Source organism: Pisolithus orientalis (genome assembly GCF_024613125.1).
Source record: "Pisolithus orientalis strain OTSU chromosome Unknown F5J12scaffold_46, whole genome shotgun sequence".
NCBI lineage: Eukaryota > Fungi > Basidiomycota > Agaricomycetes > Boletales > Pisolithaceae > Pisolithus > Pisolithus orientalis.
In genome coordinates this window covers 136,350-153,103 of record NW_026260827.1, presented here as the reverse complement: position 1 = coordinate 153,103, position 16,754 = coordinate 136,350, and the positions used below count along the sequence as shown (strand labels likewise).

Below are 16,754 nucleotides of genomic sequence, written 5' to 3'. Positions count from 1 at the left end.
AGTATGTCCAAGCCATACAAACAAGGCATAGCTCACACCAATGTTTGGCCACCAAACAAAAAGTGCTCTTGTGAGCATTACAAACAAGGTATAGTGTGCACCATTGTTTGGCTGCATTCCAGGACTAAAGAAAAGTGCTTATTGTGTTTGTTGGTCAATTCTGGTCTATCAATTTGGACCTTGTTGTAGCTGCATCCACAAATGAGTTCTGAAAAATACTGTGGAAGTTCTTCGGGTGTCCAGTCCTCGCAGAGTACATGCGCCGTTTCTACAGTTCGGCTATTAGCAATGCCGAATTATTCTCTGACAGTGAAAGAAAGTGTGGATGTGTGAATGCCATGGCACGAAATTGGCATGTTCGAACGTCCATATGCACACTCCACGGCTCGGCGCTTTGCACAAACATGAGGCTGCCACCCACTCTACAGGTCACGTCTAGGTTTCATATCGCTGATTCTGAATAATACATTTCCTTGGAGTAGACCTTCGGCGCTGCGCATATGCTCAGTCCGTAACCACGCGCATCCGATCCCCGGGATAACACGTTTTGTTCGTCGCTACGTGTAACAAGCATTTTGCCCTGTATGATGGGCAGCGCGGACATGCATTCACCATGAAGCAACGTAGATGACCAAAGTGGCAGGCTTGTAGCTATTGACGCCAGGACCCAAGAAGGTTTCTTCAAGGACACGTGGTAAACATGGACTTCGCTAATAATCGAGTGAAGCGAAGACAAAAGGACCCAAATTTGATACCAATTTTGCAAAAGACCTACTAATCAGTAAATTCAGCCAAATTACAGCATGCACATTAGACAGTTTTTGAATGCTCGGCAAACACTGGCGAACATTAAGCGCTTGAAAACCCAGGTTTTTGAACGCTTAGCTTTACTGATGTAGTTATTCGCGTTATTCGCACGACGGTCGCCCAATGCCAACAGCCAACGCTGTTCTCCTAACGGACTTAGGTTTTCAACTGCTGCCCACCGACATAGCAACGATACTATTTCATGCCTTGACATAAAATGGAATGCGATAACAGCGGGAACGCAAGTAGTACTCCGCAATCCGCGCAACAGCAAGGGGGAATCTAGTAAGGTGATAGGATGCAAAGGCGACAAGGTCGACGCAAAGCGCTAATATGAATGGGGGAAGTAATGCACGCAAAGGTATTGAGTATGCAATTGAAACTACGAAGAAGACCGACGCCTTACGCACACCATGCGTTATCCATGCTCCTGTTGGGAGAATTGCTTATTAGTAGGCCACTGGGCGAACATGGTGCGCAAGTGTCTGAACCATCAACTGCCCTTGCAACGTACAATGCGTTCCTACTACCTAACGATGGTCAATTTGGTCAATTATAAGACCCGCGATCTTTTACTGACTTGTCTCAGTGGTCCTCAATATGCGGACGGAGTGGTAATTCCTTCCATCTTTTCTTCAGTGATGTCCCTTTTGATAGATCTGAGCCCGCAGCATATCTGGAGGATGAGATGATCATCGCGTGAGTTCCATCACATATTCTAAGCTGAAAATGAATCACACGTTGTTTCCTGCAGGTTGATCGGGCCCTCAGGGTCAGGGAAAACCTCGGTGAGGTTGAACCCGATGTTGTGAAAAGCACCGCTGCAGCTATGTGATAGTTTATACGCCAGCTCACGGGACACTCCTTGCACCGAACCGCTTCCCGCTTTAATAATCCAACGTCTCGGATAACGGCCACGGCTGTGGACATACGGGGAGTCAATATTACCCTTCTTGACACTCCCGGTATCGGTTCCCTTGCGGATGGCAGACTTTTGTCTGAATATGATATCTTCCGCTTGGTGCGGAATTGGTTACGGAAAACGAGGTGAGGATGTCAACTAAGTGATGAGTCTGTGCCTTGAACTTCAGGCTGTCACAGACGCAGTGACCATCTCGCCGGTATACTGTATCTCCAAAACATGGACGATAGACGACCTGTGCGGCCCGATATCGACTACTTCAGCGGAATATGTGAGGCCAACAACTTCTACTCGTCCGTGGTCCTAGTTGCTACTGGGTGGGATAAGTTACGGTTACGGGGAGGCGGGTGGGCCAAGCTCAGGGAGTATGAAACCAGTTTGTGGAGAGGGATGATCTCTCGCGGCGCAAAGGGGTTTCTCTACACAAACACTAAAGAATCGGCGGAAGAAGCGGTCACTCTAATCACCCACCCGCGCACAAGGGGCTGGTGATTTTATACTCAGGTCTAGACGATAGGTCAACGGCTTCCCGCTAATTCCAATTCGTTACGTTGACGTATCATGGATTTTTTACGTGTTAGGGATTTTATATGCTGTTAATAGAAACTGCACAAGGGGACTTTAGACGGGCCCCCTAACTGCAGAATTTGGTGCGAAATGCATGGATCGTTAAGTATGTGAACCTGTTTCCGATGCAGTCGCCATTCTTTGGGTGTTCTCGCTTCTATCGCAGGCATCAAACACGCCGTCGACGCAAGGCAAGGAAGACAATTGTGCCCGGCGCTTCAACAACACGAGGTCCTACAGTACAGCCTGCGGCCGGCCAAATTTGCTTTATCGCATTTCATTTACCATGTGCCTCTTTCCCGGTAAGCCCCAGGGCCTGCCAGCGTTCTGCCGGGCCCCGCAGACCTACTCCATGATCAATTTGATCCAAGAATTTGAAGGATTGCTCCACACCGGCTCTCAAGATGGTCGACGCTTGCCGTTGGCTTAATTTGATACTCATCGAACAGCCTTGACATCGCATCCTCCAAGCTGCCTCAGGAGGTAACGTCTTCATGGATCCTCTGACGATCCTTTCGGCTTTGGCGACCTTGCAAGCCAATGCCGATGGGGCACATCGCATATTGCTTACTCTCAGCTCTTTTGCGCTGTCTATGATGAAAGCCGAGCAATCCCGTCGCAAAGTATTAGAGGAGGTTCAGTCGTTTCGGATGGTGTTGACTGCTGTGCAGACTCAGCTGTCTGTTGTGACCCACAGGCAAGACTCGGGTACCGTCAAACATCACCTTCCTGCTATAGTGCCTGTAAGGGATTCGCTCGAAAATTGCGACAAGGTTTCGCGAGACCTAGTCCATCAATTGGAAACTACGCATAAATCCTGGCATTCCAGGTTTCTGTGGCCAGAGAAAGAGAAAGAACTGCAGAAGTGGTTGACTACCCTCCAACGCTCTAAAGGCGATATGTCTCTATTGCTTCAGGCTGCAACACTGTGCGTAACGTCGTCGGTGCCCAGCAATTGGTTGGCTGACCACTGTCAGTGATCGTGTCTTGTCCTTGCATGACCTGGTGACCCAGAGGGAAGATACTGAACGAGGTAATTATGACACCTTCGTAGTTTTTGTACACATTGTCATATTTTAATTCGCAGATGTATGTCAGTCTAAGGTTCTAGAGTGGCTTCAATGCATCGATTGCTCAGAAAAACATGCATTGACTCGGAGAAAGCGTCAAGGGTCCACGTGCACGTGGTTATTTCGGGACGAGTGTTTTACCCGTTGGTATGAATCGAGGGGAGGCGGTTTACTCTGGATGTACGGAAAACGTACGGTGTTTCCACATACCTCGTCCGATGGCTTTCCTACTTATGCACGTCGTTAGCTGGAGCGGGGAAGACAGTCATATCGTGAGTTGACCCTCCCTTCAGCCAAGGATCACAGTCACGTGATTGATCTGGAATTTCGGTAAATAGCTCTGCTGTCATAGATGGACTCGAGAAAAGAAACTGTACACTGGGATACTTCTATTGTGACTACCAAACGGCGGGGGATGTCCAAGTTACAGACATTCTTCGTTCGTTGGTCGCTCAATTCTTTCGTCAGTCTGACAAGAATTGGCTGCCCTTGTTCCCGGATGTTCAAGAGCGTCAGTCACGCGGGTTTCCTCTGCCTAGCGATCACGCCATTCTCCTTGACTGGCTGTTAAGGTCCTCTAGGCTTCACGAACGACCAATTGTTGTACTTGATGCCCTTGACGAATGTGAGGACGCATGCGGGAGGGAATTACTCAAGATCATATCTCGGATGAATACTGGGCATCTTTCCTTTTTCTTGACGAGTAGAGATGAACCTCGGGTTCGAAAAGCATATGAAGAGGTGTATAAAGACGTGTTCTTTTTCTCAGCTACGATTTCCCTTGAAGAGAAATGGCGAACTCGGCGCGACGACTTGCATGCTCTCGTCGTTCAAGAGCTTGGTTGTCGGCGCACTCTCAGATGTTTGCCGGACAGAGTTCGTACAGAGATACTGGAACGCTTGGTTGAGAAGTCGGATGGCATGTAAGTCATATACATGGTGCTCGCGCACTCCACATTTGATGCATTGTGCGTAGGTTTCGGTGGGCGCAATGCCAACTCGACAGGCTAGAGAAATGCATAGGGACAGGAGAAATCGATCACGTTCTCAATACACTTCCAGAAGACCTCAACGAAACGTATTACAGAATACTCTCCGCGATTAACGAGAAGCCTTTTTGGAAGCGTGTCGTTCTGCGGGTTCTTTGCTGGCTTGTTGTTTCCCTGCGGCCTTTGCACATCCAAGCAGTCATGGAGGCCGTAAAGATTGAGATTGGGAAGCTTACCATAGACGACGAGACGGGTGTGATAGATGAGGATTGCCTCCTCAACGCTTGCAGTAGCCTTGTGAGCTTGGACGAAAAGACAAGGATACTGTCCTTGTCTCACTTTAGCGTGAAGGTAAGTAATTACATTGCTGAAGTGGAACATATTCAACTACATTTGTTTCAGGAATATCTGACCAACCAACCAACTGTCCGTCTTGACCTACGGGAATTCTACATTTTACCAGCAACCGCACACCAACAGCTCGCCTTGTCGTCGATTACTTATATCCTTGTCAATGACGTTTGCAATCGTCTTCCGTCTCTCCCGGAGTGGCAAAGGTTAATCAGTTACTGCGTCACCAGTGGGCTGCAGCACATCCGATGTATCTCGAGCGACGACGACGACCGATTGCTGTGTTATCTGGACATGTTTCAGAAGAACGTCATGAATTACTCACAGAAGTTCGACAAGCTCAAAGCGTTGGCACGGACGTTATCTGATACTTCCTTCAATGCGCTATTCGATAGCCCCGATTCTGTTTCGTCTATCATACTCCACTTCGGGTCGCCCTGGCTCGTCAACCACTATCTGGACCTCCGTCCCCACGTCATCAATGGTACTGGGGTTGGAAATCCACTGAAGTATGCAATTCAGGGCGAAAGACTTGACGTAGTGCAAGAATTAATGAGGAGGGGACAGGATCTGGTGTGGCCATCTGCATCGTTCAAGGATGGTTCTGTCACTTTCGAAGAATTTGATCCCGTGTCCTTCGCTCTCTCTGCAAATGGGCAGCTCACGCTGCCCTTCGTAGAAAGACTATGTTCCCTGATGCCGATTGTACGAGAGGATATCATCCATCGCATATGCTGTCATGACCACTGGTCCTTCTCACTTATCCATATTCTCCTTGGGCGTGGCGCGGATGCTGGTTATCTGGATGAATGGGGACAATCCACGTTGCACAAATGCATACGTGCATGTGACAGAGAGGAAGTCTGCTTGGAATTAATATTACTTCTTGTTGAAGCAGGTTGCCCTGTTGACGTACAAGATTGGGAAGGACAGACACCTCTGCATATTGCAGCTTACTCTGGATTTACTGCGGTGACCCGTTTTCTCTTGGATCGAGGCGCAGATATCTCTTACACTGACAACCACGGAGTTTCTGTGCTGCACAAGTGCCTTCAAACACATGGCTTCGGAGAAGCTCGGAAGGAACTATTGTTACTTCTACTTGAAGCAGGAGCCTCGGCAGATATTCAGGACTCGGAAGGAGAGACACCGTTGCATCTCGCCGCTTCCCGCGGATTTAAGCTGGCCACACGCCTCCTTCTGGGATTTCAGGCGACTGTCATGCACCTTGATAAAAACGGCCGTTCAGTATTGCACAAGTGCTTCCTATCTTCTGACGGTTGGCAAGGAGATCGTTTTGAAACTGCATGGCTATTGGTCCAAGCGGGCTTTCCCGTCGACTTGCGTAATTCAGCTGGCGAGACATTGCTCCATCTTGTCGCTCGCTCTGGCACTGCCTCACAGATTCGTCTGCTTCTGGGACTGGATGCAGATCCTGCTACTCTCGACAACTGGGGAGCATGTGCCTTACACAAATGCTTGGACCGTGGCGATCAACTTGAAGTCCTAGGTATAGTGGAAGTTCTGGTGGAAGCAGGTTGTCCTATCGATACGCAGGATTCATCTAATGAGACGCTACTACATCTTGCAGCTCGTCGTCGGTTTTTCTCAGTGGTCGAGTTCTTGCTAGGAAGGGGGGCAGATCCCATGAGCCTTGATGGGGATGGAGCGTCTGCGTTGCACAAATGCCTTTATGTTCAGGGCCTCGGGGACACCGTGGAAGTCGTACAAGTTCTGCTTGAAGCAGGCTGCCCCGTTGATGTGCGAAATTCGAAGGGTGAGACACCAGTGCATCTCGCGGCCGGTCGGATGTTTCCCTCGGTCATACGTCTTCTCATGGCATGGGTAGCAGACGTGACATTAGTTGATAATGTTGGCAATTCTGCGTTACACTGGTGTCTCACAACCGCTTCTCGGTACAATGAGGACGCCTGCTTGCAAACGGCACTGCTTCTTGCCGAGGCGGGCTGCCCTATAGACCTGGCGAATTCACTCGGAGAGACTCCCCTACATCTTGCGGCTTCCTCAGGATTCGCTTCTGTGATACGTCATATTTTGGCACGAGGAGCAAACGTTACATCCGTGGATAACAGCGGACATTCAGTTTTGCACAGATGCCTCAGTGCCTCAGCGCTTCAAGAGGATACCTGCGTCAAGTTAACACAGCTTCTCGTTGAAGCTGGCTGTCCTACTTCTGTTCCTAACTTTCATGGGAAGACGCCTATGCACCTCGCTTGCTCTCGTGGACTTACATCGGTCGTGTTGTTCTTGCTGGAGCACGATTCCACGCAAGTGCCACATGACATCATCCTTCATACCAAGGGACTGGCATGCTTTCATCTAGTCCTCGAACGTCGTGCGAATGCGCTGGCAACTTCGATCACCGAGGATACGGCTCTGCACACACTTTTCCACTCGACCTGGCCAGGACACGAAGACGCGATAGAGATGGCACGAATGCTAGTCGATGCAGGTTGTGACGTAAACGCAAGAAATTCAGAAGGCAAAACTCCCCTTCACTACGCTGTCCTTCGAAGTATCCACGCAGTCCAGTTTCTGCTGGATGCGGGGGCACGTCTCCCGAATGACATTATTTCTAGTGTTCTCAGTCATCCGAAAAAATTAGTGGGACATCGGTCCTGCTTTGCTTCTCTTCTCATCCATTTCGATAATCCACTAGTCGACATATTAAGCGCTCTTGCGCGACATGCCAGAACACTCGAACAACCTAACGTGTTCGCGCGCGACGGGAAGGGCCAAAATCCACTACACCACCTATTGCGATTGGGCAGACGGGACTTTCTTACCGTGCGACAGCTCCAAGACATCGCACGAACGTTTGTTGAATGTGGGTGCGATTACCTACTCCCAGACGACGCAGGTTTCACGCCAATTGAGCTTGCTAATCAGCGCGGATACGAGAAGGTTGTCAATTACCTGCTTGATCACGGTGCTGAGCTCACTGGCGCTGAGCACGTTCGTGCTTAGCGCAGGCTGCTATGGGTCCGTTTAGTCGATGTCCCAATGTACTTAGTAGTGATCGCCATGCATCGTAGTGTTCCCGACAATGTTCAAATGTTCCCTCTAAGCAAGCACCAGGTCACCGCAAACAAGCGCCGATGGCAACGTTGACCCCTCATGGCAACCCTCACTGGAACGTTCTGATGCGGGTCCAAGGGTTTAGTTCATGCCTGCGTGCCTCACGGACAGCAGCTGGTCCGAATTGGAAAATGGGGTAATCTGTACTGCATCGTTCGGTTCTTGGGCGCAACGTGGTATTCCAGATACGCAAGCCGTTAATAATTTTCATTGACATCCGCCACGTGGCACTAACACTGCAAAAAAAGCCAGATTATGTTTGTGACGGATGTGGCAAGAACCCTCAGATTTTAAATAGATTCGAGGGAGATCCTGCTGAGGTTCGTGTCCACCTCGGATTTGACTCGGATGGTCTCAATCTTACCAGATTCTTCGGTGGTCCGACGCAGGTTCGACACGGATCCGTCTCATGTAGAATTCAGAGGTTGTAGACGTTTATCACCAGTTATTTAATTGGTATTTGGATGGATTTCCTAATTTGGTATGATAATCGTACCAACCATCCCAGGCCAGCTGGTCGTTCTGCGCCGCTGCGGATCATTCACTGCATGTTCACAACGTCGCACAGCACACTACAGACAAAGAACAAGATATTTTATGCGCCCATAACTGGTTGACTTGGCAATGGCAACATGACACTGAGGATCACATATTGGCAGAGGAATGAGGACAGAGGGGAAAAGGGCGAGAGCTAAGACCGAGCACTTGCCTTTATGATTGGATAGAGCTTGAGAAATAAATGGTTTGTAGTAGAGCTGTTGAGGCTCGTAGAACAGTAAAACTGAGAGTGAATTCACTGAGGGGATATGGTAGAAATCCCCGAGTTTATATACATGTAGGAATGCACACAGACCAGGTGACGCATATGGTAAGTAACCATACTACCTACTAAGTATAGTAAAGAATAGAATAGAATGTTATGGAACAAGTGGAGTAAAGTGATGTCATTGTGGAGTCACTTATAAAGCATGACATCATATGAGTAACAGTCATAGAATAAGCAAGTCTAGAACCAGTAATGAGAAACACCGTTAACTGGTATTTCCAACACTCCCCCTCACTCTAGAACAGTAAGGTAATGAGACCGAGCAATGAGCGATTTGTTTTGAATTTCTGCCACATGAGAGATTTTGTTAATCCATTGGCCTTTTGTTGGTCTGTTTGGATATATTCAATGGCAAAAAGACTATCCTGGACACATTTGCAAATGAAGTGCCACTGGACATCAATATGCTTTGAGTGACCATCTGAGACAGGATTCTCAGCTGTAAAGCAAGCACCCATATTGTCACAGTAGAGAATAGTTTTCTCTGTTTTAAGGTCTAGTTTATTAAAAAGCATATTTAGCCATTTAATCTGTCAGGCAGAGTCACATAAAGCCATATACTTGGCTTCAGTTGATGAAAGCACAATTGTCTTTTGTTTTCATGATCGCCAAGAGATAAGGGAGGTGCCAAGAAACATGGTATATTCAGTAGTAGAATGATGAGTATCCACATTGGCAGCCCAATCAGAGTCAGCAAATCTGAAGATGCGAGATTTGGTCCCAGAATAGTAAAGCACAAGCTTTGGAGTAGAAGCAACATATTTGACAATATGTAATGCTTTTTGTTTGTGATCTTCTGTGGGATTGGCCATGTATTGCAACATGCAAATAACTGTGAAAGCAATATCTGGGCAAGTACCCAAGGCCATATAGAGTAAAGATCCAATTATAGATTGATATTGGGAATGAAGTGAAGAAGAAGCTTGATAGGAAGCTTCGGATTTCTTCGGTTGGTAGCCAGAAGGAAGTGGAGTGTGAACATTATGTGCATTCTCCATTTGGAATTGTTTGATCACCTTTTTGATGTAAGGGATCTGATCCAGGTAGATCTTGTGCTTTGCATGGTTTCTGTGGATCTGTAGACCTAGATATTCTTTACATTCACCTAGATCTCTAGATTCCCATTTCTTCATAAACTCATCTTTCTTTGCTTTTAGTAGTTTAGGATGAGATCCTAAAAATAAACCATCGTCAACATAGACAAGAAAGATGACCATGCCTGCATTGGATTTAAAAATATAAATCCCTGCATCCACTTTAGATCTAATGAAGCCCATGTGAAGTAGGGAAGCATGAAGGGCTTTGTTCCATGCTAATGCTGCTTGCTTCAATCCATGGAGAGCATGCAACAACTGATAAACCTTGTGCTCTTGACCTTTAACTTTGAAGCCTTCAGGTTGTTCCATATAAATTTCTTCATCCAAACTGCCATAGAGAAAAGCAGTTTTGATGTCCAAGGTGCTCATTTCCCAATTTTGTTGAGCAGTGAATGATAGAAGAATTCACACTGTCTCAAAACGAGTGACTGATGAGAAGGTGTCTTCAAAGTCAGTTCCAAATTTTTGTGTGAAACCTTTGGCCACAAGACAAGCTTTATAGCAACCATTGCTTTTTATAGTGAAAACCCATCTGCATTTGACTGGTTTGCAATCTGGTTTTGGATCCATGAGAGTCCAAACATTTCTCTCCTCGATAGATTTAATCTCATCCTTCATAGCATCAAACCATTTCTTTTGGGGTTCTGGATTAAGTTTTAGGATGTCTTTGTAATGTTCTGGAGATTCCTTGACATGTGTGGCAAGAAGGAATTCAAAGGTATTTGTGAAATACCCTTTTTGGTCTTCTTCTTCTTCTTCAATGCATGCAGTTTGAGAAGGACCAGCTTCAGGTTCAGGTGGAGTAGTGGATTTGGGTAAAGGAGTTAAGGGAGATGTAGGAGGATGTGAAATCCATTCCTGAGGAACAGGAGGAGCCTGTGGTCTTTGAGGTGACAGAGGTCTCCTTTCTTCTGTTATGACTCTTTGTTGTTCCCTAGTATTGTGAGCATGTTGCTCAGCATTCCTAATCCACTCCTGAGCTGTGTCTCTATTATTGTGAATATCTCTTTTGATTTGGACTGGAGGTCTAGCTCCATAAATATTGTCTGGTTGAGTAACAGGGATTATTCTGTGTTTAGGATGAGGTTCCCTTTGTTCAGCTTGTTCCAGGTGTGCCCTTCAAAGATTTCTACTATCACCAGGAACTGGATATGGTTGGTGAGGGTGTTGAACAAGATTGGGAGGAACAGCAGGTGCTCTGTGTGATCTGGGAGGAGGTATAGCTGGTCTGTTTTGTTGTTGACCACCCTGCTGTGGGTTTGGATTATAAGGAGGTTGTTGTGGATTCTGTGGTTGGATTGGATGAGGTCCAAGAATGGGAGGATCAATCCCAAAATCTGGTAGGTTTCCACCAGAATCGCTAGAACCAGATGATTGGTTGTCATCAGAATCTGGGTCACTTGAGGTATCAGATTTTCTTTGTCTATTATCCGAACAAGAACAGAATGGCAAGGAGTCTTCTACAAACTTGGTGGTACAAGATAAAATGACCTTATGGCCATAAAGAAATCAATAGCCTTTTGTTTTTGGTTTGTATCCTAAAAATATCATTTCGATTGCATGTGGATCCAATTTATCTTTTCACTGTTCTTTTGGAACCCAAACATATACTTTGCAACCGAATGTGTGAAAATAAGAAATATCTGGAATTTTGCCAGTGAAAAGTTCAGCTGGTGTCTTGAATTGAATCCTTTTGAGCAGTGTTCTGTTGTACACATGGAGTGCACAGTCAAAAGCAAAGTTCCAATATTTCTTTGGAATGCATGCATGATGACAAATAGCTCCAGATTTCTCCAGGATAGTTCTATTGAATCATTCTGCTCAACCATTTTGTTGTGATTGGTCAGCTATAGAAAGCTGATGACCAATTCCTCTTGAAGTGAGGAGTGCTTTGAAAGCATTTCCCATGAATTCTCCCCCTCAATCCAAATGGAGAGTACCCAATTCATAACCAAGTTGGCATTGCATAGCAAGAAGCCAATCAGCAAAATGTTGGTATGTGTCTGATTTATTCTGCAAATAAATGCAGAAGCCAAAGGAAGAGTAGTCATCAAGTAGTGTTAAAACATACTTGGAGCAAAAGTAGGATTCAATGGGAAGTTCTAAGAAGTTGGCATGAACGAGTTTAAGAGGATGAGTTGCACATTTCCAGGATGGCTTGAAAGATTCAGAGGCCATTTTTCCCTGTGCACAACCCTTGCAGGACTGAATCCCATGTAAGGGAATATCAGGAAGACCCAATTGACGTAGGTGATGCATTATGTTGTTGGCGGGATGTCCTAGTTGATTATGCCAGAGTGTTTCAGCATCTAATTTGACCATTGGGCAAAGGACCAAAAAAGCATTGGAGGGTGGAAGCAGAACTCCCACAAACCAATGTAACAGTGAATTAGGTGAAGCTAATCATGCTTCAACTAAAATCCGGCTGTCAGGTGTTCGGATTACTTCATTGTATGAAGTTGCTTCCCTTCCATATCCCCTTTCTAGAAGCATATTTTGAGAGCATAATCTCTTCGAAAATTGTGGGCTGTAAACAACATTTTCCAAGGAAAGAGTGGAGCCATTTTCTAGCTGCAACACTACAGTTCCTTCACCTATAATATTGACTCTTTGTTTTCCTGCAGTATTAGCTAACTGTGGAGTGGTAAAAGCTTGAAATGACAAAAAATCAGAGCAATATGGAGTCACATGATGTGAAGCTCCAGAGTCAAGCATCCAAATAGACTTGCCTTTTGGTAGTGTGATGTTGGCTGACATGTCACATGGGTAACAGTCAAAAGCATCATATTCATTGCGGTCGAATTTGCCAGGGTGATAACCACTGACAGAATTCTCCAGGTTAAAGTCAAAGTCCAATACATCAAGACAAATAAATGGATGAGGGTGAATATAAGTCCTCAGATTTGGTACACTCACATGAAATTCTGCTAGTGATACTGTAACTCCTCTGCGAGATTTTCAGGAAGACTTGGTAGAATGTCTGTCTCCTTGAACAATCTGTGAGACATCATCTGCAGAATTCCTCTCTCCTGCCACACCTGCACTAGCCAAGCTGGTAGCTCCCACTCCATCCTTGGGTTGGATGGATGGGCTACATACAGCCCCAGTTCTTGACTCAGAAGAGGGAAATGGAATCCTCCTCGATAGAGGATCCAGGCTCTCCCATTGTAGGGATTCCAGAAGGGATGAACCCATTCTGAAACCCGTCGAGGCTGAGTGATAGGAGCACAGGCAAATAGTGCATAAGCAAGGAGAATTAGATCTTAGTATGTTGACACAAGGAGTCACTGACTCAACTTCAGTAATGAAGGAGTTCTGAATCCCCTCCTGATACCATTCCAAGAGTGTACCATCTGGTTGAATAGGTAGTGTCAGAACATGTCCAACATGTTCCATGGCCATTTCAATATCCTCAGCAGTTAACTCAGGAGAAAGTTCCCAAGAAGTGAGAATAGTATAGGAACCGAGAGTGGTTTCCATATCAGGAGAAGTGGTAACAGGTGGTTGATCCGGAGAATATTCCAGAGATTGACAGCAGAAATTAATTGCATCAATTTCTTAAACATCAGAGGGGTAATTTTCCAGGACTTCTTTGATAGATGCAAGATTAAACTCCTCAGCACCTTGTCCAGGAATGTCAAGCTCATTGGCTTGGGCCCTTCCTTTGCCCTTGCCATGGTGATGATTTTGGTTTTGTCCTCAGTTGGATGAACCACCCTGCTGATTGTTTTGGTTCTGAGGGTAAGGCTGATAGGAGTCTCCCCCTCGTCCCCTATTTCCATGTCCACCACGTCCACCATGGCCATGAGAATTACCACCACCATGATGGTCTTGAGTATTATGCAAGCCCTTACAAATATTGCAGAGGGGCAGTTTGTTCATGCAAGATAAAAGGGTATTTGATTCCCTTTTGATAGTAGTAGAGGAGGAGCCAGAGGCTTCTCCAATTTGTCTTGGTAATAATGACTGTCTGGAACAATGTGACCATAATTCTTTCATATGAGGGATAACCTTATCAGGTTCAAGTTGTGCGGGATCGATGGATGACAAGATATTTGTGGGAGCTTGGTCCCAGGAGGCTGTCATAGAATGGACAAGGAGTAGTGACTTCATTTTATTATCCAAGGTAATGCCTTGACCAGAAATGGTCTTGAATAGCATATTGATCTCAGCAATTTTAGCCATGAGATCATCCTTGGGTTTGATTTGAATTTTGAGGAGTCACTGAAACTCCATAAACATTGTCATGGTAGATGGTTTGCCATATTTAGCCTCGAGGTCATCCCATTTTAACTTTGAAGTAGCATGGGTGTTGACAGAGAGAGCGATCATAGGATTGCAGTAAAGGGTGATGCACCCTTGAGCATGAGAGTCTGAAGTTCTCCAGACATGTGCTTCATCTGTGTCAGCCAGTAATGCTTCAACTCCAGAAATGATCCCCCAAACCCCTAAGGTTTGAAAGTATGCCTTCATCATAACACTCCAAACTGCATAGTTCATCCTGTTGAGCTTCAGGATGTTCTTTCCAAGACCTCCTTCAGAAGACATTCTAATAGATGTCAAGGATTAGATGGTCATATAGGAAAGTTTTTCATGGATTGGTGAGTCCAGGATTGAAATTATCTTGGAGGATAGCACACATACACTTTTGGCATTTGCATGTGCAGGATTTTTGTCCAGGCCTGTTCCAATGTTTCCATGGTGATCAGTATTTTATTTTTGGCTCTGGTTCCATGCCTTTCTCAGCATAATGCCAATCAGCGATGTGAGAATTCCACTGAACATTGTACTTGAGAAAATCAAAGCACAAGTCAGGGAAGTAATGGTAGGAAAGAAACGACCACCCCATTTCATGAAGTCCATGGGGGTTTGAAAATCCTAACCATTCAGGCTGACAAGAATATGGAAAAGGGAACCAGCCATAAATGTGATTACTGTATTCTCTAGAAGTTAAAATTTTGAAACGATTATAGGAACTATCTAGAGCAGGGTTGAGAGATCCATCAGGATACTCTAGGAACTGGCCAGCAGATGCATACAGTACGTCCATGGTACTGGGGAGAGGATAGCAGGCGGTGAGTTTCAGCAGCTGTGCGAGACCTTGCAAGAGTGTTGGCAAGTAGTCCACAACATCTGGGTTTGATGTAAGATGACCCAGTGTCACAGGCCATTGCACATTCAAGATCAGCCAGAACTGCATTTGTTCCTGGCCAGTAAACAAATCTTCTGTAACTGGTAGAGTCAAGGTACCAAATAGTACCTCAAGTCTTGTCGTAACCAGTTCTGGTTTCATCCAAATCTCCACATGCCTTAAAGGCATTGATGAACTCCAATAGTTGGAGGTTGAAGAGATGACCACTGGGTCAACGTTTGTGGAAGTAGAGTGGGATAGAGTCAACATCAGTGATTCCTTCTCGCCAAAGCCCTCTGTAATGGCCTTCCAAATACTCATGCCAAACCCTGAGAGGAGGGACAAGCTCCCTGAAGGGGTTCCCTGAGACATAGAGAGGGTGGCAGTTGTAGTAGAGGTAGACAAATGTGTCATGAGTAATTGTGGAGGCTGGAACAGTCCAGAGGGCAGGATCTTCATAGGTTAGACTAGGAAGGTCACAACCATTGAAGTTAGCGATGGCATGAGGCAAGGAAAGGAAGGAGATTTTGGGGGTGAAGTCGGTAAGGTAGCCATGGAATGCAGTATGGACTCCAGGAAGTTTGAACAGCATGTTGAGGCCTGGATAAGTTGGGAAGCCATCCCAAGTCACCTCAATCTGGGAGAGAGGGACATGGGCTAGCAAAGGTTGCAGGCACAAAAAGAAACTCCTGCTACTAGGGACTGCATATCTCCAGTTGGAACACTCTCTAACATATAATGCCTCCATATATTCCACAACTTTCTTCACATACTCCTCTCTCCACTTATTTCCCTGATACATGCCGTCACATGTGTGAGTGGCAGTGATTTCGGTACACTTTGTGATAACAAGAGACATGCTGAAAGAAAGAAGCACATAAGATTCCATTCTTTAAAGTAAATTGAACTCAGCAATGTCATTGTTGACAGCAAGATTGACCTCAGCAATCAAGGCATTAGCCTGAGCGAGAGTGTCACCTAATGCCAACATGAGCTCCAGAGGAGGAGTTGGTTCACAGTGAGGTGGAGGCAGATTGGCACCTCCTTCAACCATGTATGGTGGAATGGGATCGAGGTCGGCTTCATCATCATGATCAGGAATAGCATGGAAGAGATAATTGGGAGGCAGAGCCTCAACCATAGGAGGGCAAAGACCATCACAGATGAGGCAAAGATCTGCTCCAATGGCAGCAGTGATGCACACTCTTACCCAATAAAGGTAAAGATCACACCAGATAGGTCCAGCTAGAGCAGCAACCCAGAAAGTGACTGAGGCCACATACAACTCCCTAAAAGATCCATATCCTCCAAGTGATAGGTAGAAAATGGTTTGATAAAAAGCTGCAAGAAGCGAAACAATGAAAGTAACTAAGCTCCATCCTAGTGCATCTAGGCCATCGAATGGCATGCTGATATGGCCATCACCAGAGATCAGTAAATGCTCATAAGACAATAGCACACTGACAGTTAGACATCGGGGCTCATAACCTATTGGCAGAGGAACAAGGACAAAGGGGAAAAGGGCAAGAGCTAAGACCAAGCACTTGCCTTTATGATTGGATAGAACTTGAGAAATAAACAGTTTGTAGTAGAGCTGTTGAGGCTCATAGAACAGTAAAACTGAGAGTGAATTCACTGAGGGGATATGGTAGAAATCCCCAAGTTTATATACATGTAGGAATGCACACAGGCCAGGTGACACATATGGTAAGTAACCATACTACCTACTAAGTATAGTAAAGAATAGAATAGAATGTTATGGAACAAGTGGAGTAAAGTGATGTCATTGTGGAGTCACTTATAAAGCATGACATCATATGAGTAACACTCATAGAATAAGCAAGTCTAGAACCAGTAATGAGAAACACCGTTAACCAGTATTTCCAACATCACAG

At 45.8% G+C, this 16,754-nt stretch overlaps 3 protein-coding genes across 3 annotated transcripts; all 3 read left to right on the top strand.

Moving 5' to 3' along the window:
* Positions 1–864: 864 nt before the first annotated feature.
* On the top strand, positions 865–2,527 carry F5J12DRAFT_858664 (P-loop containing nucleoside triphosphate hydrolase protein). Its single transcript, XM_051746776.1, has 7 exons — positions 865–1,346; positions 1,397–1,421; positions 1,479–1,506; positions 1,562–1,595; positions 1,646–1,854; positions 1,909–2,246; positions 2,311–2,527. Exons 1-6 carry the CDS (start codon positions 1,221–1,223, stop codon positions 2,219–2,221), a joined length of 735 nt encoding a protein of 244 aa, XP_051595911.1. The 5' UTR covers positions 865–1,220; the 3' UTR covers positions 2,222–2,246; positions 2,311–2,527.
* Positions 2,367–3,437, top strand: F5J12DRAFT_428768 (uncharacterized protein). The gene is made up of 3 exons (XM_051739384.1): positions 2,367–2,598; positions 2,668–3,329; positions 3,384–3,437. Exon 2 carries the CDS (start codon positions 2,791–2,793, stop codon positions 3,274–3,276), a length of 486 nt encoding a protein of 161 aa, XP_051595910.1. The 5' UTR covers positions 2,367–2,598; positions 2,668–2,790; the 3' UTR covers positions 3,277–3,329; positions 3,384–3,437.
* Positions 3,438–5,402: 1,965 nt separating this feature from the next.
* On the top strand, positions 5,403–6,953 carry F5J12DRAFT_726637 (ankyrin repeat-containing domain protein; the record flags this gene model as incomplete). Its single annotated transcript, XM_051741741.1, has 2 exons — positions 5,403–6,401; positions 6,633–6,953. Coding segments are annotated over 2 exons (1,320 nt in total), but the record flags the coding sequence as incomplete, so codon positions are not given.
* Between the last annotated feature and the right edge of the window lie 9,801 nt (positions 6,954–16,754).

Bases quoted from the DNA above. Each gene is read 5' to 3' on its own strand.
- F5J12DRAFT_858664 (XM_051746776.1), top strand. From the start codon at position 1,221: ATGCGTTATCCATGCTCCTGTTGGGAGAATTGCTTATTAGTAGGCCAC. The intron at 1,422-1,478 runs GTAATTCCTTCC...CTGAGCCCGCAG, and splicing joins CTCAATATGCGGACGGAGTG to CATATCTGGAGGATGAGATG. The intron at 1,596-1,645 runs GTGAGGTTGAAC...GCTATGTGATAG, and splicing joins CAGGGTCAGGGAAAACCTCG to TTTATACGCCAGCTCACGGG.
- F5J12DRAFT_428768 (XM_051739384.1), top strand. From the start codon at position 2,791: ATGGATCCTCTGACGATCCTTTCGGCTTTGGCGACCTTGCAAGCCAAT.